Below are 25,680 nucleotides of genomic sequence, written 5' to 3' on the forward strand. Positions count from 1 at the left end.
TTGTCTGCGCTTGAAATTGCTGTTGATAGTTTGGTGCTCGCAAAAATGAGGTTAATACTTGGTTCTGTAAATCCAGGAGATCTTGCTCAGTGTGAGAACATCAATAAGATATCAAATGTGACAATATCAATAGGATAAAAAAGAATTGAGATTGAAATTTTTTGGTTCAAGTGACTCAACAATCATACTCCAACACCTACATTTACTGGCCAACCGTTAATTGGCATTCGATTGAAAGATTCACCAGTATCTGCAAAGAAAACTAACCATTAAAATCTCCAAACAGACATGAGCCAACAAGCTTAAGGGTAAAAAATTTTGATGTTGAGCTATGAAAATAGGTTAAAGACAAACTTGGTTTATGTTGCAATGTCCTTTGGGCTACATCTAGAGGGTCCCTAGATACGTCCCTTCCGATGCAAATATCCTGAAAATATTAAATTGAGATCCAATCATGCCATGGACCAAGTTTGCAGTTCTAATTAGTATATTTTGGTGAACTGCACTATACCTTAAAAGCTTCCCTCTGAGCATTATTCCCTACATCTTGCAGCGAATTACTGACAAAAATAAAGAAGGAATAACATGATTATGAAAGCAAAAATCACAAGACGACACATTAAAATTTATCAACCACAGCTGTCATTACTTTGAATTGGTCACAGCCAGCTTCAAATTGTTTGCTCTGGCGGCATCTACAGTCATATATCCAGGATGCTCTTTTGCATTCAGAGTAGATTGTAGTACACATGCAGCTGGTTGTGCCATCATCCTGTTATATCTGGCGTTGACTTGACGTTGGTCAGGTCTCTGCTCACTCATGGATGATCGAGGGATTGGAGGGACACTAATTCCGGCATTACATGTAGTTCCTGGGACCTGAAAACTCAAAAATGTATGACTAGGATGCACCATCTGACAAACAATACTAAGAAATATATTTGGTAAATTGGTATTGAGTGACCACCTTCCCAGAAGATTCTGCCCCAGTCGCCTGATCCTTCGCTAGTCTAGCCCTAGACATATATATCTCATAGAAAACAGACCACCATTCGAGCAAGAACCCATCATGAGAATCAAGTGCTGAACAATTAGTCAATGTGAAGCAAGATTTAGTAGATTGACTAAGCTGAGCGCATCAATGCTAAGTTCATCAATTTTCAATATGAATCAAGTGCTGAACAATTAGTCAATGTGAAGCAAGATTTAGTAGATTGACTAAGCTGAGTGCATCAATGCTAAGTTCATCAATTTTCAATAAGTATATACCGATACCATTAACTAAGCAATGAAATTGAACCTCTAATACAAACTGTTACCTAGATCATTTTTCATTAGCAATAATGTAGGCTCAATTGGAATTAATTTTGTAATAGGAGTACATAAAGAATCAATAAACTGTAACCACCTAATAAACTTTATTGTTAATGAAAAATGATCTAGGTAACAAAACCCTATTTAGTGGAAAACTTTTTTCAATGCATTGCAACTGCAAGTAATATGAGTTTTTCAACACAAACGAAAAAAAAAAAAAAACTCTGCAAGGTTTTAATTAAATTGCGAAATCCAGCAATTAACTTTATATTGTGAAGCCACATTCTTTGAAAACCATAGGTTTGTGTAATGTGTATGACGGTAGAAAAGAAAACGACGTCGGAGGAACAGATACATACTAACAGCAGTGTCAGTCAGATTGCATTCCTTCCTGAAAATCTCAGCGGTTTTGTGCATTCCTCTTTTCACCATATAATCATGCACATACAGTCGAAATCTACCCACACACAAAAAAAGAGACTCAGAAAATAAAAATTGAGCATCGAAAAAACCGACATATAAAATAAAAATAATCAAGAAAAAAGTTAGACGAACATGTGCTCAGCGTCCCAATTAAAATCCATGACGGTTTGATGATGATCGTCAATTGCGTAAAGAAATTAAGCTAAGTCAAGAGTAGTGAATTCCTAAATTTCTGGTTAGAGAAAAGAGAAGAGAAGAAAAAGACTATATGTAAAGATTTATATATAGGGTGGATGAGATGAAGAATATTTACGGAAAAAAAAAAAAGAAAGAAGAAAATTAAAGGGAGGAAAGAGAAGAGAAGAGAAGGGAAGAGAAGAATGAAGTAAGAAGCGGCAAGTGACAGTGCCATGCAAAAAAAGAGGGGAACAAGAGAATGCAGGGTTTAGCGTGGGACCAACCCCTTTTGCGGGACCCTCTCTCCTTATATATATAGTGGGACCCACTCTCGTATGGGCCTACACTCAAATCACAAGAATAACACTTTGGGATTTGATCTTCTAGACTTCCAGTAGTCCTCATTCGACTTTAGTCATCACACTACTTTTATTTTTATATTCTTCTCATCTTATTCAACCAATATCAGTGATAACTGTTGGTGATGAATTATAGTTCAAATGACATAGTCTTCTCATACTTAATTAAGAGGTTGTGGATTTGAGTCTTTTATTTTTGGTGAAAAAAAAAAGAAAAATTAATGATAATTGTTTTTTTTATAATCTTATTTTTAAAAAATAATTTTAAAAATTTGTTAATATTGATTAAAAAAATAATTTTTTAATTAAAAAACTCTTTTTAAATTACTTTTTCTTTCGATTGATATTTATTTATGTATTTATCAGCTAATTATTTGTTAAAAGAGAATGGATTCGGCTATACTTGTAAACGCAGTACTTAGTTGGATTAAAACGAACAAACAAACAAAAAAGTTGTTCCTGAAATAAATCTACGCAATTTAAAAATGTGACATCATGTGGCTGAGGCGGTGTGTGAGGGACAAATCTAAACCACACCTCAGGATCCGTTCCCAGGAATAGCTGAGGTCAGAATGTGTTAGTGGAGATGTCCAAACAAAATATGTGGCATCATATATATAAATTATTAAAATGGTACTTCAAAATTTATATTGCTCACAAAAATTTAAAATATAATTATTGTATTTCCTCTGTATTGCAGTTTGAATCAATTGTTTGTGTTGTTAGATTGTATTTAGTATGCTTTTTTTTAAGGTAAATTACTTTAATAAACCAAACTCAATCTAAAATTATTCAAATTTAGTAAAACGGAATAAACTACCTAAATGTCTTGAGTGACATTTCTATATAAATTGAATTGATTAAATTTGATTATAGAAAATGGTACTAAATCGAATCTATTAAATTTGAATTGCATGCATACGAAAATCATGTATAAATTGAAGTAATATAATATAAGCACTAAATCGAAACAATGAAATTCGATTTGTATTTGCATGAGTTCGATTTAGGCACGTGAAGCAGCAGTCTATAGTAATTCGAATTTAATGGTTTCGATTAAATGATTTTTTTAAATCAGAAACCCATTGATTCGATTTACAAGCAACACTTCCCCCAAGTAGTTCGAATCTAATGGATTCAATTTATGCTCAATGTTACTATACATACAAATCGAATTTTATTAATTTGAACTACAAATCATACAAACCCCACACCCAATCCCACCACCCAGATCCAAAAGTTTTGGAAAGTCGCCAAGAAAAAAATCGAAGCTGGACACATGGAAGACGACCCGAATCGTCTATATCAACTAGATGGAGTCGCGCATATTGATGGAGCCATCCACCTCAAAGTTAGTGAAAAAAATTTCCTTTTTAAGCATAGATTAATCATTCTAGTAATATTAACATAAAGCGTGTGGTAGTTGGTTAGATTCTTTAATTAGGGATTAGTTAAAAAAAATTAATATAAGTGTATGTTAGAAGTAGTAAGCTATTAGGTGGTTAGATTTTGATAAGTTGAAATGGTACTTAAGAAGGTTGTTTTGGAATGTAAAATATGTTAGATTTTTGAAATTCTTAGTCTTATGTGCAATGAGACTTCGTTTATGTGTAGCAATAGCTATAAATTTGTTTAGTTCTTCGAAAAAAGTATTATAAATATTTTTTGTGATTGTGATTTTTTGAGTTAGATAATTATGATTAGAAATGTTAGGATATGTTAGATTTTTTTAATTTTTTAATCATTTTTGTATTCATTGTGTAAACATGTGGGAATAACTACTTTGTATTTTTTTGTTTTTTTTTTTTTTCTTTGTATGGAATTTGTTAATGAGTTATTCAAGGTTTTGTGTTTGATTCAAGTACTGAAGTTTGGGCGATATTGTAAACAAGTTTTTAAAGTTAGAGCATGCCATGTTTACCGTTTTCAGATTTTCATGCATTGAAAATTGTATTGTGATAGTTGTGATAAGGATTTTTCTATCTTTGGAGCTGCATTAATAACAGCATGAGACGGCAAGTCGGTATGCCGTTGGATGATAGGATCGTTCTATACTTGCAGATGGCAGGTTTATGCCATCTTGCGAGACTGGACGAGACATGGTTTCGACTGGACGAGCCATTGGTCAGCGCATTTATGGAGAGATGGCGGCCTGAAATGCATACTTTTCACATGCCGTTCGGAGAGTGCACGATCACACTCCAAGATGTGGCATACCAGTTAGGGCTCCCGATCGATGGTCAGTATGTTAGTGGATACCTTACGGACTTTGCCCGACATATTGAGGGGGGCCAGCCAGCGTGTGTATGGTTTGAAGAGTTGTTGGGTGTTTTGCCTCCTGCGAACTGCATCGACAAGTTTACGGTGAAGTGCACATGGTTTTAGGAGACATTTAGCGAGGTGCTGTAGAGGGCAAACGATGAGACGGTTAGGAGGTATGCCCGTGCATATATCATGATGCTCATGCCCGGTTCCTAATTGTGCCTCGGCCTCTCTGCCTTTCCGGACGAATAGCTCGGCCAATCTCCCGTAAGTGGCCTTCACCAATGCACAGACTGGAAGGTTCCTCACACCCTTCAGTATTGAGTTCACACACTAAGATATATTCGTAGTCATGTGCCCAAATCTCCAACCTTCGTCCTGATGCTGAGTCCAATGTGCATAGTCAATTCGATTAGCCTAGTCGCACATAGCAAGATCTTCGGAACGAAGAATGTCAAACTAGTAGTAAAACTCAACATCGGTCCTGGCATAAGCAGCATTCACTAACCACCTCCGTGCATATCTGCCCTTGAAACTCAACGCAAAATTTGCCGCCACGTGTCGGATGTAAAAAGCCTTATATGCAGTAAGCGGAAGCCAGCCACCGTCAGGAGCTTCCAATGCATCCTTGATCCCAGTGTGCATGTCTGATATGACAAGTATACCCGGCTGAGGGGTCACATGTTGTCGCATGTGAGATAGAAAGAATAACCATGACTCTGCATTTTCCCCCTCCACAAGTGCAAATACAATAGGAATAATGTTCGAGTTGCCATCCTGTGCAATCGCGACCAACAGTGTACTGCCATATTTCCCATACTGGTGAGTACCGTACACACTGACCAATGGCTTGCAATGTCGAAACGCCTCAACACACGGTGGAAATATCCAAAAAAACCAATGGAAATAAGTTGCAGAGTCATCCACCTGCCCACCAACCCGCACAGGACTCGTCTTTAACACCGTAATACTACATGGCATCGTGATCTGAACACCCAATACCCATCGTGGTCAGTCATTGTATGACTGCTCCCAATCTCCATAAATCTAGGTCACGGCTTTCTGTTTAGCCATCCAAACCCTCCTGTAAGTCGATCTGAACCCGAAGTGTGCCTCCGTGGCATTCTGCAGTACCTTGAATCATGGGCAGTATGAAGGCCGATATGATATGATAATCAAGCTTCCTGTGATCACTAGATATCGATGTGGCTAGACAAGTGTGAGGAATATTGTATCGTTTTACCTCCCAAATACCTCTGCGCTGACGGAGGCTAACTCGAATGAGCCATGTGCACCCGCTGCCGAACTCTTTGCACTTGCCATAGTACTTGCGATGATCAGATTCTAATACCTTGTACTCAATTCCACGGCAAATGCTATAAGTTTTCACGCTTAACACGACTTCTTCTTTATCTTAGAACTGTTGACCAACTTGAAATTCAGATACAACTCCTGTATTTTGTGTCTCTCTAGCCCCGAAGTCAACAGGTATTCCTGGATCCCCCTGAGAAGCCATGGCATCCAAGTCCAAAGCTGAGAAGTATGGGGGTACTGATTAGTACCCGAACTAGATGCTCCCCCACCCACAACTGGATTCAGCCGTGGTGTGTCATCATCACTATCGTTCGCTATTATGGCGGGCTCCACATCACCGTCATCATGCAGTGCATCCTCTACCCCATCAGGTACTCCAACATCTCCGAAGACCGGGACCACTGCAGAAGAACCTGGCGTCGCAAATGCTACCTCCCCCGACGGTCCAGTCTCACTAACTCCGGCATCACCACTGCGGTTCAGATTAAATGCAAAGGAAGGAGAAGCAACTACAACTGCCTCGGGTGCAACGATCGGCGCAACCGACGAGGCACCAATAGGCATGGAATTAGAGCAGGCTAGATGTCTTAAGGATTGAGGATTCCAATTCGAACCTCCAGAACTAGATATGACATCCACAAGCTTCGCCAACAGTTCTAGAGTCCTCACCTCGGAAAACTGGCGACGACAATGGTGCAGAACTTACAAATCCTCATCACTACTAATAACAAATGAATCATACTTAACATCATCGTGTAACACGGATATCGGGATCCTATAGAACAACTTCTCCACCCGTTTAACGCCGAGCAGACCTAGCTTCTGGAGCATAGTATTCTTAAACTCAGTAAAACTCGTCGAAGGTTTGAGAAAAACACTCAGTGGGTCCTTATTAGTAAACTTAATATCTGATCGCGTTTTTTTCTTAATTGACCCTCTATTGTACACAAGAGCTACAAAATTCTCATCACTAACCATTGTGAATCTCACTTTGGTGAAAAATTCACATTGAGCTCGTATTTATAAACGTCAGAAGTGTGTAAATCGAATTAAGTGCATTTGATTTATACAAATGGTGCCATGAATACTAAATCGACCTTAATGGCTTCGATTTAGGTAAAAAACTACGTATAAGAATAAATCGAATCCATTTGTATCGATTTAGCATGGATCTTAAATCGATTTTACTAGGTTCGATTTATACGTGACGTTCAAATGCATGCAATTCGAATCCATTCACTTCGATTTAGTATATATTTGGCTAAATCAAATCTATTAAATTCGATATATATAAAGATGAAAGTTGGGATATTCAAATAGTCATTTGAATTTTGGAGGATCCGCGTAATATTAAAATGCTTTTGGTTTAATACAATGTAGAAAAGAGAAGAATTAGAAATAAAAAGATAAATAAGAATAAAAATATATTTTTTTTATTTATTAATATATTTGACAAATTTTAATAATAAAAGTAAAAATATTAAAAAATTTTTTAAAAAGTTACAATTTACATCTTTTTTTAAAAGAATTTTTTTAATTAAAAAAATATTTTTCACATAATAAATAAACAAAAAATTATTTTTATCTTATTTTATTCAAATATAATTAATAGATAAAAAGATCTTTTTATATAAGATATCTAAATATAAAATCACTTTTACTTTTGTAAAAGATCTTTTAAAAAAATATAATTTAAAAAAGATCTTTTTTGAGAATGACGCCCAAACAAACTCATAATTTTATGTTTGGATGTTATTTTTAGAAAAGATTTTTTATAAAAATAAAAGTGATTTTATATTTGAATATCTCATATAAAAATATCTTTTTTTATCAATTATATTTTAATAAAATAAGATAAAAGTATTTTTTTGTTTATTTATGGGCAATTTACACATATAAAATGATTGAAGAAAACCTTTACGCAAATACAACATTGGCAATTTTCAGACGCAAATGCAACAAACGCAACTGTATATAATCCGCTACACCCTGTAGCGGAACTCAATTGCACGTAATCTGCTACAGGCTATCGCGGATTACGTTGAGAGCTGCGTTACTCATAAACCGCTACACCCTGTAACAGATTATGAGTATAGTGGTGTTTATATGTTAGGGTTTAAAACCTATGATGCAAAATGCACGAATTGATACAAAATATAATCGTCATTCACAGTAAGTCGTACAAAAATAATACAGGTATAACTACATAAATAATACAGATATAACTGTCACAAGTCGTTAACCCTAACAAAAAATAAATAAGTCATAATTCATACAAAGATAACTGTCGAAAATAAGAGAATCGGACGCTACTGCTGGTCACCGTCAACATCATGGTCGCCTCTGAATGGACCAAATAGGTGCGAGCCTGTGCCACATCGAGTCGGATGCTTAACCCTAGTCGCTCGCCGATCTCCCGGTGGAGCCTCCTGTGCCCCAACTCCAAATGCAGATGGTGGTGTCCCCCCCCATGCCGAACCAAGTGTCGTACAGGCTGCCTGCGGGCTCATTCAAGTCGACTAGGAGCTGGGTCTCAGGAACCTGGGACGGCACATCCGCTGGCTGTGGCCTATACTCCGTAGGGTCTAAAGGGCCGCCTGGAATCGAGCTCTGGTACTGATGAGCGTCGTCACCCCGTATGATCTCAACAAAATCCGCATAGAACTGGGGTCCACCCAACTGATCGTCCAAATCTATAGTGAAAGAAGTGGTAGCAAGATCGGCTAACAGTTGTGTGCTAGACCCATGTAGTACCTGAGAGCTAGATACGTGGGTAAAAGGTGTACCACCCATACTAGCCTCCGCGGGGCCACCAACATGAGTGTCTGTAGGGTGCCGACGGGACGATCCTGCCTCGTCATCATGGTGGACGGGAGGTGCTCCTCCACCACGAGCAGCCCGTCGTCTAGCAGAAGATCGACGAAGGCGATGATCTGCCTGGCCTCCGTCATCACCACCAACCTGCTCCTCCTGCATCATGTCGTCTAGCCAGCGCCACTCGCGATCAGTGGCACGTGTACCGATACGTCGTCTCCTCTCCACACGTCTGTTATCCGACATATTAGACGCTGGAACTCTAGTCGGCGCCTGCGATGACCCTTTAAGTATAGCATCGTTCGGAACCTGGGTCGGTCTGGGGTCGGCGAAAGCAATCCCTGGTGACAGAATCCTATGTGCAACACGGTGCCACCAATCCAGGTACTCAGCAGATGGACCAGGATCAGGAACTCTCTGGACACTCAACACAGAACGAACTCGCTCGTCCCAATGCTGATGCCATGTCCTATAGTAAGTGGGGAACCATCTATCTCCACCCCTGCCGTCCTTACTATGAAGATACTCTATGTTGAGCGCTGGCTCAGGCAAATGCTGTACGCCCCCTAGCTGTGGGAAGACCCTGTCTACCTGATGCCACTCAATCACTGCAAAGTATATCAGGATGGTGACAGCCCGCCATAACCGGCTGTGCTCCTCAGTCAGTATCTCCGGTGGATGACTGCCAGTACGTCCAGCGAACCATAAGGTTCCCACACAATCTGATAGACAGGAGGCAAGGTCAGCATTGTACCAATGTATACATATAAGTGTGAAAAAAATAATTAAAAGAACGACAAACAAAAACAAAATACTTACATCTCGATGAGTCAGTCAATCCAATGCCAGACGATACTGTATAATCCGCCGTTCCTTTCCATCAGAAGTGGGCAAATATGTGGCCCATCTAAGTTGCAGGAATAGCACGTAAGTATGTAATTTCATATATAGAACGTAATGAACTTGAAAGAAAGAATGAATTAAACTATACCTGGATGCCAATAAAAAAGAGAAAGCATTAAAACCCGGCGGCTTCAGCGTGGGGAACCGCCAAAAGATCCATGACTGTAGCAACTGTAGGGGTCCAGCCAAGTTGGTGACGTTTCTGTTCGCCACCCTGCACATGCATCGGTACAGCCACGCCAATGCAGCGGCGCCCCAGCTATAGCTGCCCATGTCGTCAAGTCTCGCCACAAAAGGCAACCAGCGAAGGTGGACCCGATTAGCACTCTTGTCCATGAACAGCTGTGTCGGCAGAAGCATCGTAATATACGCGCGTGCATATATGCGCACGGTCTCCTCCGAAGCATCCGCTGGTAACACCCTGAACCGATCATGAAACCATGTGAAGTGGACTGTGTATAACTTTCTCTTATCCGGTGGCAGAAGCTCACCAAATAAGTCCTCGAACCACTCCCATGCCGGTATGGCCCCCTCGATGTGCATGTGGAAGTCTGTCATGCACCCGGAAATAGCCTAGCCATCCACGGGCAGCTCGAGCTGGTATGCCACGTCTTGGAGCGTGATAGTACACTCTCCGAATGGCATATGGAAAGTGTGGGTCTCAGGCCGCCACCTCTCGATAAATGCGCTGACCAGAGGTTCATCCAACCAGAACCAATGCGCGTTCAGCCTAGCCAGGTGGTACAACACAGCCTTCTCTAAGTAAGGTATGATCCTATCATGTAACGGCATATTCTGTTGCCTACGGACGCTATACACACATCGGGTTGGCTGCATTTTCAGAAATAAAGAACACCGACTTAATTTCTAACAATAACATCACCAAACTATAGCTTATGTTTCTTGTCTTAAGCTACTTGAGTTTTGAAATTACTAATTTACCTCTCTACCTTGATTATTAAATGTTAAATGTCAAAGTTTAAATTTCAAATTTTCATTTTCAAACCAAAACCTAAACTAAGTCTCTATCTATCTAATTAATGAATTACTTCCTTAATATTGAATAAAATATACATTTATTAAGATAGTGTTTGGAAATACAGACACTTACCTCTTCATCGATGGTTCCGGCTACATGAGCAACGCCGTCGAGCCGGTACAACCACCGTTCATCCTCAATTTGCATCTGAAAATTGCCAATGTTGTATTTGCGTAAAGGTTTTCTTCAATCATTTTATGTGTAAATTGTCATTTATTTATTATGTGAAAAACATCTTATTTTTAATAAAAAAAGATATAAATTATAATTTTTCAAAAAAAAATATATTTTTAAATTTTTTTAGTACTTTTACTTTTACTATTAGAAATTTGTTAAATACACTAAAAAATAAAAAAATAATTTTTATTAATTTAATGGCGCCTAAACAAACACTAAAAATAATAGTTGAAATTGAACCCACTAATGATTGCCACATATGTTTGCCTGCTTCTATCATTATTAAATTTCGCTTAACAGTCTCCTATTTCTTAAAGAAATTGAGGTTATTTCTAATGAACTGAAGAAACTAAGAGGCAATTTTCCACGGCTTATATCTTAAATCATCCTCTAAATCCTTAGGTACCAGACTACTTTCAATTCTCTTTACAGCATTAACTGATTTAAAAACCCAGGCACGTGTATAACATAGCATCAAAATCTTCTTGAACCATAAAAGCCAAAATTCTTCTATGGCGTCAGCATGAACAAAATGTCTATTCATAAAACTGAACATGTAAGTAGCCAGCATCAATAACACACACAAAAATATTATTATATAAATAAATTAATTAATTAATTTACACAACAAGGCTACAACATTATATAGGCTATGAGCTATGAAGTTCTTGTTGCACTTCCCTTGCTGTTCATGTTTTTGTTGCATTAAACCAAAGAATGAGAAACATAAGGATTAGGAAGCCAAGAGTCATTAACACAAGCTACATCTTCAGCCTCTATATTCCGGGCAAAATCTTTTGTAAGATTTAGGGTGCTGTCCATTGAATTCATCCAAAACTATTCTATCAAGCATTTCCATGATGAAAGAAGAATCCACAGAACCTTCCCAACTTCTGTAAATTAGTTATTGGTTCTTTCTAGTTGTCTCTGAATGATCATTTTGCACTAACCCCATCTCGCGCATTTGATGTTCAACTGTCACTAGGCCAGTTTGTGCAAGAAACCTACAGCGAAAATGCAGTTCACATGCAAGACACACGATTATCTTTACGACCTAATGCACTTACATAAGAACATCAGTCTCATAGATAGTATGTTAACGCAAGATTCGAAACTTCAAATAAATGGCATGGCAGACTACAATATACTATTTCTATTAATGTGAGCTCCAGGCTCCAGCCATGATGGCATCATCAGTTCGTGATAGTTATGCCTACAATTGTTAGCCAGTATCCAAATTCTGTGGTCTTTGGCATAGTGCGACACGTAAATGACGAACAAGATCAGAGCATGCAATTGAACATTAGTATGCAAGTTTGTCATTATTTTTTTGTTAAGATGTTGCAACCATAGACATGAACCAAAATAAGATTAATAGTCATGTACATATGCATAACTATGTTAACTTCAGTACAATTTGCTGGAGAAATGTTAGCTATAAGGTAAAGAAATCAATATAGGTCCCCAATTGAGTTTATCAGTTGAGCTTTGTGATTTAAGTTCATGTAAACTCATGTAAGCTCCACGAGTTTAGGTTGCAAATAGGTATTGAAAAACAAAAAATTCAGGTACATACTTTATATCCAGTCCAAACTGTTAAAAACAAATGGAAATCTTTCTGTGCTATATTAATTCAGCAGCCAGCAGACCAGAGTTTTTGGACAAATATATATGACCATAATGTTTGAATTTTGAACTGCATCTAAAATAGGCACAAATGATGGATCTTTTCAAGCCCCAGGTGAAACTACCAGAAACAAGATTAACAAATTTGAGAGTTCACCTAAACTGGTGGGAGTTAGGATAAACTCAAATAATAAACCTTAACTCAGTAAAATTGATTTGGGCACATAAACTCGTAAGCTCTCATAGTAAACTCCAGTTTGATAACTATGGCCACAAAATTATTCAGGTATGCAAAAGGAGAAGTAAGTAACCTAACATGAGGCATTTAAAAACAAAGAAGCATAATTTTCAATATGAAATGGATAGCAGATACATCAAAAGCAAAATCTAATAATGAACAAGTTAGGGGGTTTTAAGATGAGGAATTAGAAAGAGTACCAGCTAAGGAGCAAGAAGAGGGTAACACAAATAAGAACAAGGAAAGTAACATGAAGCAGCAAGGGTGAATCACTGGAAGAGAATGCTAATCCCAACATAACAGCAAGACACATACCCATCATCAAAAAAGTCAACTTTAAGGTAATCCAAGTAGGACCCTGAAATGGGAAAAAAGGAAAAATAAAAAACACAGAACAGATTCAAAATGAAGAAAGAGGTGAATCAGAGTGTGTACGGACATTCACACCAGGAGCTAAAGCTCCGAGCAGAACTGCTTGGGTTGATGATACACCTCCGCTAGTTTCAGTGGTTGATTCCATCTTCCAACAAAAGCGCATAAACGCTCCAAAATTTGCATTCACAATTGAAGAATGACAAGGAGAAGAAGAAAGAGGGGACTTGGACTTCGGCGCTGTTGAATTGGACCAGCCTTGCCCCGTTAAAAGCCCTCTTTTGGAAAAAAAAATAAATTGCACCAAAATCAGTTACTATTTTGTTTATATGCCGTATAAATGTATAAATATACGTGTAATTTAATTTATTTTTAATGTGTATTTTATATTTTAGTATAAATTTTTTATTATAAACTAATTTTAGTAATTAATTTTGGTGCATATTTAATATGGTTAAAAAAATATCCCAAACCAATTCTAGTCTAAGACTTTAATTGACAATAAATTTTAATAATTAAATTAGTTCTTTATTTTTTATTTTGTTAGATAAATCAATTCCAACATTAAATTTTATTTATATTCACCAAGTTCTCAAATTCGATTCTTGAGGGAGGATTTTGTGTTTGTTTGGGTGTTATTATTTTGATAAAAAAAAATTTTAATGACAAAATTTTTTTTTATTTTTTAGTGTGTTTGACAAATTTCTAATAATAAAAATAAAAACACTAAAAAAAAATTTTGAAAAGCTATAATTTACATTTTTTTAAAAAAATCTTTTTCTCTTAAAAAAAAGATGTTTTTCATATAATAAATAAACAAAAAAGTACTTTTATATTGTTATATCTAAACATAATTGATAAATAAAAAGATCTTTTTACATGAAATACCAAGCATAAAATTACTCGAAAAAAGATATTTTCTTAAAAACTCACCCAAACAACCTCCTTCTCCGCATGATGCAGCTTGAATTCTTACATAACACACTTTACATGCATGTTCTACAATAGTGTGCAGCTATGAACATATATGATTATGAATCACTCTGGATTTCCAACATCATAAAATGCTTTGAATGATATTTCATCCACTTTCACCGGGATTCCTCACTGAGGGAAATGACCGAAACATCTATATCTATATACAATCTAATGTGCTCAACTAAAGTGTAAGATACAAGTTGTGAAAAACGGTGAAACATATGTTTTTGTTTTGCTCAGATGAAAGAGTTCTGATTTCCCATGAAAGTAGGTCCTCCGAGGTTAGGATCTCTCTGGAGTCTCAACTCCTTCTCCTTCAGGTACTCTAGCAGAGACACAGGCTCATTTCTCATGTCTGTCACAGCACCACAACCATAAGGGCTTGGCCTTTGAAAATTGTTGAAGAGACTTGCCTTCTGTTCACTTGCACCATAAGCAGAAGTGAGAAAACCTGGCTGCAACGGTGGTGGCCCCGGCGGTTCCATGTTTGTGTACTGGTTAGAAGGCAAAGGAATAGGATTACCCCATCTATCAAACTGATTAAACCTGTAATTCTCATGATAGAGCAAGTTTCCATGATTTCCAGGACCAGCAGTATTCATATGAGTAGGCTGCACATAATTGTTGGCCTTCTCAGGCTTGTAACTCTCTCGGTACCAACGAAGCCATTCGGAGGAAGTCATTCTTCCGGGTGGCGTGTATCCATTGGTAAAAGCTGGAAATCTAGGATCATATCCTGGTGGTCCATAAGCAGAACTCCAATCTTGATAGGCACTGGGTGGTGGTGGTGGTGATTGGTTGCTTGGATATACTTGAGAACCAGATTGTAGATTGGTGAACCAAGCAGCATTATCAGGCAACAATGGAGCAGAAGGCATTGGATTTGGAACAGAATATGTGGCAGAAGAGGGATGGAAATTTGAAGATTCATTGGCCAAAATGGTAACAGGGTTCTCTGTTTTGTTATTGATGGAAAGACTAGCCAAGGATGAAGTGGCTATTTCATCAATGGGTTGCAACCTGTGTTGTGCAAGACAATTTGTTCCATTATTTCTGTTGATGCTGAAGCTTCCTCTATCGAGGACCCAAGCGCTGAGCGAAGGAGGGCCGGCTGATATTGGAGCTTCAGAAGAAGTATATGTATTTGATTCCTTTGTTGAAGGTTCTTGCTGCTTGAATGATTTGTCACTCCTGAAGTTTGAAAGGGTAGCATGGAATTCCCATGGATCATTTTGAGCTGGGTTTTGTGCCATAAGCAGAGAAGTAGCACGGCGCAAACAATCATCAGAGGAGGTGTTTTGTTCATCCTTGTCTTTTGGTGATGTCTGCTCATCAGTTGAGATAGAAGGGTATGATGGTGCTGAGTTGTACCTTGTGAGAGGCCTAAAGAGAATAACCTCCTCTTCTTCCACTGCAGAGGATTTTCCATTGCTACCAGAGCTACTTAAACTATCCTTTGCTATAAGTTTGCCTTGTTCAGCCGCGGCGTCTTTGTTGATTTGCTGATTAAGATGTTTTGCACTTGTACCATTGCTGCCGGTCTCCACCTTTTCTGTTCCTTTCTTGCTGTGAACTTCATCTGAACTAGCCACATAAAACTTGTTTCCTGCTTCATCACATGTTATCCACTTCTGCAAATTATTTGATCTTCTTGCAATCTTCATTCCTGTTCCCAGTTACCACTGAAATCTAATGAGAAATGTGAAGGGGAAACAGGTACAAAGCCCCTTAACTCATAATCCTCCCATAGAGGGGTATTATCAAGAAGCTTCTTGGTTTTCTTTCTATTCACATTTAGTTGATTCAGAAGTTGGACAAACACATGAAAAAAATATGAAATAGCTCTTTTACTTGTCTGATCCGTAGCACATGCTTCAGCCGAATCAAGCGTGCTTGAACACCACTCCACAAAAACAAGAACAGATGGCAACAAGGGGCAGTGATTTAAAGAACTAGCCTTTAAGCATCTTTCAGTAAAACGTCCCATGAAGCTGAATGCAGCGGCTAAAGCCAGCTGCATCAAATGCTTATCATCTTTGTCTTCTGATTCATTCTTTTCAAGCTTATCAAGTAGATTCTTCAGGGAAAAGATGAGCATAGAAACTACTTGCAAGGCACGGAACGGACCTCTTCTGGCTAAATCCATTTGACGATACGACTCCAACATGTTCTTCAGTTCAATATCTTCTAGCTCCATCAGTTTATCCAACTCAACAACAGTAGATGCTAATGCAATAGGGAACTCCTCCAAACTGATTCAGGAGACAAGAAAAGTTGGATTAGAAGGCATGTAGAAGAATATGGAAATAAGTACAAAGCATTATTGAAGAATTGCTTCTGTCTAACAATTCAGCATGGCATGTCCAATTCTTGCATAATATGTAATTCAATGTCCATTTATTGAAGAATTGCTTCTGTCTAACACATGCACAGACATTAAAACATACATAGCACCTAAACAGAACAAAATGCCTAGAAAATTCTAGAGCAAAATAAACTGATTCCAAGACATACCTTGATGTTATGAAGAGGAAACTTATGGTCCTGACCATAAGAGACCATAACTTTGTATCTGCAAAGTGATTACTTTCGCCTTCAAATTTACTGTAATTCGGGCTATCGCCTTTGTATTGTTCTTTCGTCTCTTCACTGATTCTCCCTAATGGTCTTAAAAATTCAAAGCAGACTTCACTTGATGTATATTGCAGATGTGATGACCTGTTCTGCAAGATCATAAGTGACACTTGAGAACATGGCAACATAAGAAGCTTAGAAGCAGCATGGAGCATATGGATAGGGAAAAAGAAAATGTATATTCAAGATACTGAGTATCATATTACCTTTTCAAATAGCAAGATAAGATTGTTCCAAGCATCAGGAAATGGTTCTTTAACAGCTAAACTTCTTATACTATGATACATGGCAAGAAATTCATCACCAATATATGTTGCCAGTACAGCCAACTGCAAATGAACAAGGTTACTGTCTTAGGAACAAATTTGAGTAAAAAATGTTTTTCTTTGTGCATTAAATTCTTAAAACATATCTTTACCTGATTTTGGGGGTTACCACTATCTGGCCAAATCCTTGTTGCTACCAAATAGTGAGTGGCAGCAACTGACCAGTTATGATTTTGACTATCAGGGTTTTCACATTGTTGTTTATACCTTGAGAGGTCACCCATACAAACCAAGCAACGATGACATAAATATTGACATTTCAGCATGACATCTGGTTCAACAGAAGTAGAGGTCCAACCCTTCTTGTAAAACAAAGCCTCTTCTGGCACTGCATAGTGTTTTCTGAGTTTCACAATCAGAGTTTGGTAAAACTCAATAGCTTCTGACAGAAATGACTTAAATGACTGCAAATGATTCTCTGCAGCAGCATCTGGTGATGTGCCTGATTTTTTTCCGGCAGCATTACCGGAACCTTTCTTTTGTATTTTGCGAAATTCATCAATGTGTTTATAGTGGAGCTTCCACAAACAGTATTCAAGATCTTGAAGTTCTGACTGTGTGTGATTGTTCAAGAGTATTCTCTCATAACTAGACCGGACCTTGCGGTACAAGTCTTGAGCCTCGGCATTTAATAGGCCTTTAGAATGAATCAATGTCCATAGCTGCTTTTCAGAATTCCCCATCTGAACATGCCACAAAGTTGAAAGCTAAGTAAATGAAGTAAATAGTTTCCTTAAAAATAAAGCCTAACAACAAGGAATGGTAGTTTTAGAAAATCCACCTCAAGGAGAACCTTTTCTTCTTTATGATCTACAGGTTGAAGATGTAAATTAGGTGTCATGCTTGAAACTGAAGAGCTTCTTTCAAAGGTAATGCATCAGTTAGGCACAATCCTGATCAACTCCAATGATAACATTTCAATTTTCAATGGCCAAAATGCAAAAGAGAGAAAAATAAGACAATTAATTAAGCTCATGATACCAGTACCCTAACATTTCAGGGAAAACAGTGTCAACACAAGCAAAATCTGAGATCTAACCAAACAATTGAACAATCAGTTGACCATGGTGGATAAGCAAAAGATGAATTCATTCAAGGCAGGATGCAAGCAAGCACACAAGTTATGTTTGTGAAAATAAAATAAAACAGAATAAAAAATAGTCTTAGAATAATATCATACCAGGTTTACACTCAAAATAGAATAAGCAAAGTTTGGAAGCTAGTTGCAAGTTTCATTACTAGACTTATATCAGAGCTTAATTTCTTAAATTTCCACCATCACCAACACCAGGAAGTAAAACACAACACAAAAAGGAAAGATATTTGATTACCCTTTAAGGTCAAGAGTCAAGACAGAGAAGCATACTCAAAATAATTCAGCAGAGGAAAAAGAAAGTTACCTAATAATGAAGAAGATATGAAGCTTGAGTGCAGAATTCAAAGTGCAGTTAGAGATAGAGATACCAGTGTGTTGAAAGAGAAGAAGAGAAGAAACAAGAAGAATCAGTGTGTGTTTCAGTTGTGAAACAGACAAAGGAAAAGGTGGGATTATGAATTATGATGAGATGACACTCAAAATGAAATTCAAGACAAAACTACTTACAACTGTTAAGTGTTAACCCCCTTCTTTTTTTCTTTTGGCTTTTCTTATTGAATGTCTTTCTTTCTTTACCTTGTCACCATTTAATAATATTCCATCAAAAACAAGTTATTATAATTAGGAAAAGTATATGGAGCCAATTCTAAATCAAGCAAAAATGAAATAACTTAATTAATTATAATATAGTAATTAATTTTATTTATTTATAATTTAAAATATTGGTTATTAAATGTTTCACCATATTCAAATTAGGAGGAAATACATTCAGTATCACGTGAATCATGGAAACTGATTAATTAGTTTCCGTCTCTTCACTCTCATTCTCTCTTCAAATGCCTAAAACATGATAAATAAAAAAATAGATTCAGAACCATCCAATTTACAAAGAAAAAAAAAACATCATAATACCTAGTATAAACACCATCCACATAGAAGTTTCCGATTCATCTAAAGACATTTGGCTGGTTTTTAGGTTCTTAGCATTATTGTTATAATTATAATAAATATAAGTGCCTTATCATCATCCATTTCTCTGCCTAATAAATATATTCAGCAAGATCACTTGTAAATCAAGACAACGACTATCTCCGTGCCACTTCCTTCAACTTATCCTCTGATTTCTTATGTACCATCATCTAGTACTCTCTTAACAAATACCATTACTAATAATATACCGTATTATATTATTAAAAATATTGTAATATGGGCAAAAACTAAGATATTTTTAGCTTAGAAAGTGGTGGTTACTCGTTAGAAATATTATAGTGGGTCAATTAATTATCTAAAATTGATAGTTAGTTCCATAACTATATCTTATAAGTGTCAAATTTAACTAAAACATGCCACATCATAGATGCATTTACTTCCATATCCTTTTTCTTTCTTCTTCTTTATGGGACCCCAAAGAAGATTCCCTTAGCTTGACCCCAAAAAATACACAGTGAGTATGTAGAATTATTGCACCTATTAATTAATTTTCTAATTATAGCGGCTTTTTTCATATCCTTGAAAATATTTGGTTTAACTTTCGTAATTTATATATTTACAGAGATAGATATATTGATCTACAATTTATTACATTAAACAAGAGTCTAGGCCTTTTGTTATTATAATATAATTTGATAGCATCTAGTTTATTGCCACATTGACACAAATATATATTACATATGACCATACATGTGTGCATGGTGGAGTGGCTGCTGAAAATGAAAGTGTTGGTTGGGATGTCATGTTATGTTCTCATCCAATTTCCAAATAATGCTTCAATTTTGAAAATCTGAAAAATGTCTTTTTCTCATTAGCTGAGTCATTGCTCACAAATCATTTTCAATTATTTTACTACTATATTATATGTTAATTAATGACCACATTTGCATGATTTTTCACGGTATTGAATGTTTATTAGCGCTCATGCCAAAGGAGTATTTGCTAATGAAAAATTAAATATCTAATCCTACCATCATAGTATTATAAAAAAAGATAAAAAAGGAGCATGTACATTCATTCTATTTATTAATATATATAATTATATGTTAAAAATTATTTTTAATATGAAAATAAATAGAGATTGTATTTTGGTTGAATATTGATATTTGAAGTGTATCACAGTATTGTGGAAATCATTCAACACGCTCCCCACATGTTGCAACACGTCCTCATGTGTTGACTAATATGTTGTCACGTGTCCAGCACGTTCTCCACGTGTTGGCCAGGATGCTATGTTCAATACGCCTTCCACGTGTTGCAACACGTTTTGACTTCTCTTCTACAAAATTTACCCGTCTGTAATTACACCAAATAATTCCATTTAAAAAAAAAATACCAATATTTTTTCATATAAAAAAAAATCAGCCGTTATATGTTTTTGTGAGATTCTTTTCCTTTACAATAATATCACAAAAGTGCTATTTATTTATTTATTTATTTTCCATCGTTTTTAGAATAAACACTTTTGGTGAAGTTAAAGCTTGCACGCTGTGTATAGGAGCAAGCTTTTTCAAAGTAATACGGAAAGCAAACCATAAATTAAACAACGATTATGAGTATTAGTTAGTACTTAGTACATGAATTATGGAAATTAAGGGGGTCCCACAAGACAACCATCATCATCATGGGATAATAATTAGATTATCTCACCAATTTTGTATTATTTAGAGATAAAGATAATATCCCAAATTTGAAGTCACATGAGTTCCGTTAAGATGAATAGAGAGTAGAGACACGAGAGATTATAAATTAATTTGAGTCATATATAATAAGACACCATATAAATCATATCCATTTTCATGCCAAAATTCATTTTTTCATTATTCATGTAACATGCTAATGTGGGACCCACTTGTCTCATCTCCATCCTACAGTTACTGTTGATTATGGAGCCAATGATTTCTTCTCAAGAAGCACGACAAAATGCAGAAAATTTGCGAATGAAATTGCTTATGACATGGATAAATTTTGTTTTATTCAATGTAAGTATAAATGCAATTTCCACATTAAACTTATACAAACAGTTACCTCATAATCAAACATATCCATGGTGATAACAGAGGATAACTGAAAGGTTGAGTTTGAAATTTTGTTGCATAAAAAAATTAGATAAAAAATAAACTAATTTAGGAGTGTGATTATTATTGGTATATATGTAAAAGAGAAAGTTTAGGGCCAGTATTTTTATTGAAATTTGATTAGCATTTAATCATAAAAAAAATAATTAATTTTATACTAATAGATGTTATCTCACATTATTAAAAATATTGATGATAGTTAATCGATAACTAAACATTACAAATTCTGCTAACTCCTTAACACTTTTCTATATAAAAAATTCCTGAAAAACAAAACTTTTAAATGTGATTGTAGTTGTGATTTAATTTTGCGTGGATATATTGTTATACAAATGTTTAATTATGGATGTAACACCTGGATAAATTTGATGATATCTCATTTGGAGTCTACCCATTACCTAAGCCATCACTTTGTTGACATTGTATATTTAATATGATTAAACTTGACTATTAGCTGAAATTAAATTCCACAAAGATGTACAAATGGTGTCTATAATTTGGTGTCTAATTTATTTGTTGTAGTAACTTTTAAATATTTAATAATTATTTATTTTTATACCTTTAAAATTAAATATTAATTTTTTTTTTTTGGTGACTAAACAAGGAAAGAAACAAAGCAAAAACTATTCTAAATCCGAGCGGATGATTCGTTGGAGATCAACACTAGGCTCAGACTAAATAACATGATTAGAGTTACTCTTGGCACCATATTTAGCCATCCAATCCGCAGCTCTATTTGCTTCTCGGGACACCCATTCAACGTGAACAAGCCAAGGACGAGATAAAAACTCCTGAATCTTGTGAACCAAATCTGTTACTTCAGATGGATACCCACTTGTAAGCTCATGCATGATGGCTCATTTAATATTTATTAATTATAATTTTTTTGGGGGGTCTTCTTAGCATTAAATATTTACGAGCGGCTTTGGTTTCGTTATTGGTCATCTCAGTGGAAGAAAGAAATGCTAATATGCTAAGCTAAGCTTAGATGCCTATAATGAAATATATACTTTTGACCTTTGCATCCTTCACATTTAGTAAGGTTTAATTTTCCTCTACTGTTGGGGAATCCTAGGTTTCATTATAGCTAACTAAAGCAACATAAGAGAACAGGAAAAAGGGGAAACAGATAAAGAGTTGAATAAAAGCGTTGTTATTTCAGAACTTCAAGAGGCAAATTTGCCCAAAAAATATGCTGCAAAGATTTCCTTAACCCCTTTATAAATACATCAATTCGGGTTATTTCTGAGATTTTAGTTTTATTTACTATTACTATAAGAATATTTATTATTGAATACGATGACTGATCCTTCACTTGCTTATAAATACTTTGACGGATCCAACAATTGACATAATCTATAGAACTTAATTCATTTTCTTGATAGAATAGTTTTTTAATAACTTTACTGCCTTTATTATCTTGAAAACTTTGAAATCACGTCATTATATCGGGGTGCGAACACTAAATACCATTAATATGTCTGAATAAGTATGTACAAATAACAAGTCTCTGAAAAATATGGTTTTTTTTTTTGGTGCCGTAAAAAACTATGGTCGTTTGATTACAGATAGAAAAAGTTTAGGAGACAGCAATTTTGTTAAATTCTGGTCAGCATGTAATCAGCAAAGAAAAGTAAGACATTGGATGAAATCTCACACCATTAAAACCATCATTGATGGCTATTTGATGGCTACAAATCACAAAAGTTACTGGCCCCTTAGCATTCTTCATATAGATATATATTTTAGAAAAAATTTCTACGTACAAGTGTTTTGCGTTTACAAGCTTTACAAGTCTGAAGATAACGAAACCCACTAAACGCGCTGCTTATGTTACGTGCCTCTTTAACAGGCTTTTAAATCTATTTAAATCAATTAACGCGCAAATATATAACTTCTATTTTTCAAAAGATTTCGTTTTTTTTTTTAAAGTTTCTTGCCAAATTTGTTGGATCTCCTTCGTTCGTTCTCTTTTTGCTTTATTTTTTTTTCGATTTTCATGATTTCTGAAATCAAGCTTTGAAATCATTTTGAAGATAATAGAACTTCAGAAATACACCGATTACAGAAATATACCCAAACAATTACAGAAATATACCCAAACGGTTACAGAAAGGATTACAGAAATACACCCAAATGGTTACAGAAATACACCAAAAACAGGAGGAGATAGTATATTTCTTCTTGAAATCTTTTACTGTTTTGCTGGTTAAGGATGAGGCACATGGCAGAGACAATCTAGAAAAAAACCTAGAAGAACAGTAAAACAGTACCTTGAATAATGTTTTTTCGTTTTTCTAGTGATTTTTTATGAAAATTTGTATATTTTCTTCTTGATTTCTTCTACTCTTCGCGAGGAGTTGGAACGTTTCTGCAGAATCGTAGTTTGTTTCGAATGTCGCTTGAATCTTGACGGTTTGCGTTTTGATTGAGGAAGAAGAGGAAGAGTGAACATGTTGTGGAAGGGTGATTAAGGTGCGTGCGTTGGACGCTTGATTCTAAAAGAGTGGTGCACGTATTTTTTCTTGGATTTTAAGCAACTTGTATAGCTTGTAAGCCAAAAAGACTTGTATGTGTAGCAGGTCTTTATATTTTATTTTTCTAATTAAACAACATATACCGGATAAATTACATAGATAAATAAATTGAAAATCAGTATTATATAGATGTTTTAAATTGAATTGTGAGTTACATACCTATTTTGTTTGTAACTCTATATAAATCGAATTAATTAAATTTGATTTACACTAAATATATATATATATTGTGATTCGATTTACTATTTATACAGATTTAATTTATATGTATTTAATGTAAATCAAATTTAATTGATTCCATTTATATAGAGTTATCAATAAAACAGCTATATAACACAATTCAGTTTAAGATATGTATATAATATTAATTTTTAATCTATTTATTCATATAATTTACCCACGTAAGCCTCTGTCTTCCGTGGGTAATTTTTTCCGGCACACTGTGTAAGATTTTAATTTGGACAAGGACACAAGGCCACGAGAATATATAGCAGCCATGCTGGAAAATCAATAGGCCCATGGAAGAAAGCCCAATTGACCACAACCACATGGACTCCGTAAGAAGTAAGAACATTGAAAAGATATTAAAAGTTAGTGAGGACCTATATTGGTGCAATCAAATTAGAATCAGAAATAAAAAAAAAAAATTAGAATGAGAAGTATAACTTAAAAGAGTAATTAGAAACAAAAATTGATATATTAAGAGTTTCGCACAAATATAGCAGCTCGGGAGCTTTGGAGGCAATACCAAATTTAGTAACAGTTGCAAAATCCGTTAAGATTGTTAGAAGAAACAAAGCAACCTTCAATTTTGATCAAATTCATGCATGCCACTCATTTTATCTCAAAAACCTTTACACAAAAATGATTACATCAGCTAATTTAGCAAATACACCACACAAATTCTATTTCTAAACTCTCCTTTCTTTTCTATCCAAAACATAAACCAATTCTCATCCCTCATTTTTTCACCTATATCCACCCTTTCTCCAACCCAACCAAGTTGGGCAAGAATAATAATAATATTAAAAAAAGAAGCATTTTAAAAGGCTTTTTTTCCTAATTTTTTTTCTTGTTGCATTCCAACCCAGAACCAAACGAAAAACCTTGCCCCATTTGAATCAAAATGGAGTCAAAGGCATTGCTTGTTATCTTCGTCCTGGCCACCTTAGCATTCGCCATGGTGGCCGAGGCAACGAAAATCCACGAATTCTCAAGGCTTACTTCCCCTGGGGACTATGATCTGCTCGTTGATGACAACGAGTTCTTGATGAACTCGGAGACAACTCGTCGGACACTGGCACAGGCACGGTACATAAGCTATTCTGCTCTTAGGGCTAACCAAATCCCATGCGGTCAACGTGGACGTTCTTACTATGATTGCAATAAGAGACAAAGGGCCAACCCCTACCGTCGCGGTTGCAGTCGCATCACAAAATGCCAAAGAACCATGGATTGATTCAATTCAAAACTATACAAATTTGGATGATCCTTTGCATAACGTTACAATATTAATTACTAGATTTTCTCCCATGCATTCAGACACAATTTACATATATATGGTGATCCTGTTTTATTTCTCTGTGTTAATGTAACATGTATGTGCCTCTTTCTCTTCTTTTTTTTATTGTATTTTGTTATTATCATTATTATCAAATGCAAAGGAAATATATATATAAATAAAATATTTATTAAGTGATTTAAGTGTTACATGAACCTTCACGTGCAACTAACTATTCTTTCTTTAATTTCTTCCCCAATATGTATAGACATACATTTTCCCTCGCTCTTTTTCTATTAAGCGAACCATGTTTGTGTGTCTTTCATGCATTAAAGTAGAAAGTTTGGTAATACCAAACAGGAATATTTAGAATGTTATTGGTGTGCATAATCAGGTTTATGCTAGTGTTAATCATATCCAAAGCATGGGTGACAATTTTGCTCCTCGTGCGGTGTTGAAAGTTCCACTATTAGTCTATTACGTTAATATATATATATATATATATATATTTGTTTAATAGAA

At 35.6% G+C, this 25,680-nt stretch overlaps 6 protein-coding genes across 6 annotated transcripts in view; 1 reads left to right on the plus strand and 5 right to left on the minus strand.

Annotated features, from left to right (window-relative positions):
* Positions 1-2,187, minus strand: part of LOC107622353 (U4/U6 small nuclear ribonucleoprotein PRP4-like protein) — a gene marked incomplete in the record, with an annotated part of 5,342 nt that extends 3,155 nt beyond the window's left edge. Inside the window, 8 exon segments of the mRNA XM_016324222.2 lie at positions 1-64; positions 201-250; positions 355-427; positions 512-560; positions 650-879; positions 968-1,083; positions 1,674-1,771; positions 1,870-2,187. Coding sequence (XP_016179708.1) covers positions 1-64; positions 201-250; positions 355-427; positions 512-560; positions 650-879; positions 968-1,083; positions 1,674-1,771; positions 1,870-1,898 — 709 coding nt within the window.
* Positions 5,602-6,827, minus strand: LOC107619971. The gene is made up of 3 exons (XM_016322197.1): positions 6,556-6,827; positions 6,098-6,471; positions 5,602-5,948 (listed from the first exon to the last, which is right to left on the minus strand). The coding sequence occupies exons 1-3, from the start codon at positions 6,825-6,827 to the stop codon at positions 5,602-5,604; spliced, it is 993 nt and encodes a 330-aa protein (XP_016177683.1).
* LOC110267646 lies at positions 8,098-9,572 on the minus strand. The gene is made up of 2 exons (XM_021113444.1): positions 9,483-9,572; positions 8,098-9,385 (listed from the first exon to the last, which is right to left on the minus strand). Exon 2 carries the CDS (start codon positions 8,907-8,909, stop codon positions 8,247-8,249), a length of 663 nt encoding a protein of 220 aa, XP_020969103.1. The 5' UTR covers positions 8,910-9,385; positions 9,483-9,572; the 3' UTR covers positions 8,098-8,246.
* Positions 11,345-13,288, minus strand: LOC107622355. Its single transcript, XM_016324224.2, has 3 exons — positions 13,086-13,288; positions 12,847-13,004; positions 11,345-11,786 (listed from the first exon to the last, which is right to left on the minus strand). The coding sequence occupies exons 1-3, from the start codon at positions 13,182-13,184 to the stop codon at positions 11,687-11,689; spliced, it is 357 nt and encodes a 118-aa protein (XP_016179710.1). The 5' UTR covers positions 13,185-13,288; the 3' UTR covers positions 11,345-11,686.
* On the minus strand, positions 14,227-18,341 carry LOC107622356 (protein SMG7L). The gene is given in 7 exon segments (XM_021113960.1): positions 14,227-15,665; positions 15,668-16,248; positions 16,511-16,719; positions 16,837-16,959; positions 17,049-17,639; positions 17,738-17,849; positions 18,137-18,341. Coding segments are annotated over 6 exon segments (2,997 nt in total). The 5' UTR covers positions 17,798-17,849; positions 18,137-18,341; the 3' UTR covers positions 14,227-14,232.
* LOC107619972 (protein RALF-like 19) lies at positions 24,784-25,116 on the plus strand. Its single transcript, XM_016322198.1, has one exon. The coding sequence runs from the start codon at positions 24,784-24,786 to the stop codon at positions 25,114-25,116; it is 333 nt and encodes a 110-aa protein (XP_016177684.1).

Source organism: Arachis ipaensis, chromosome B10 (assembly GCF_000816755.2).
Source record: "Arachis ipaensis cultivar K30076 chromosome B10, Araip1.1, whole genome shotgun sequence".
Lineage (NCBI taxonomy): Eukaryota > Viridiplantae > Streptophyta > Magnoliopsida > Fabales > Fabaceae > Arachis > Arachis ipaensis.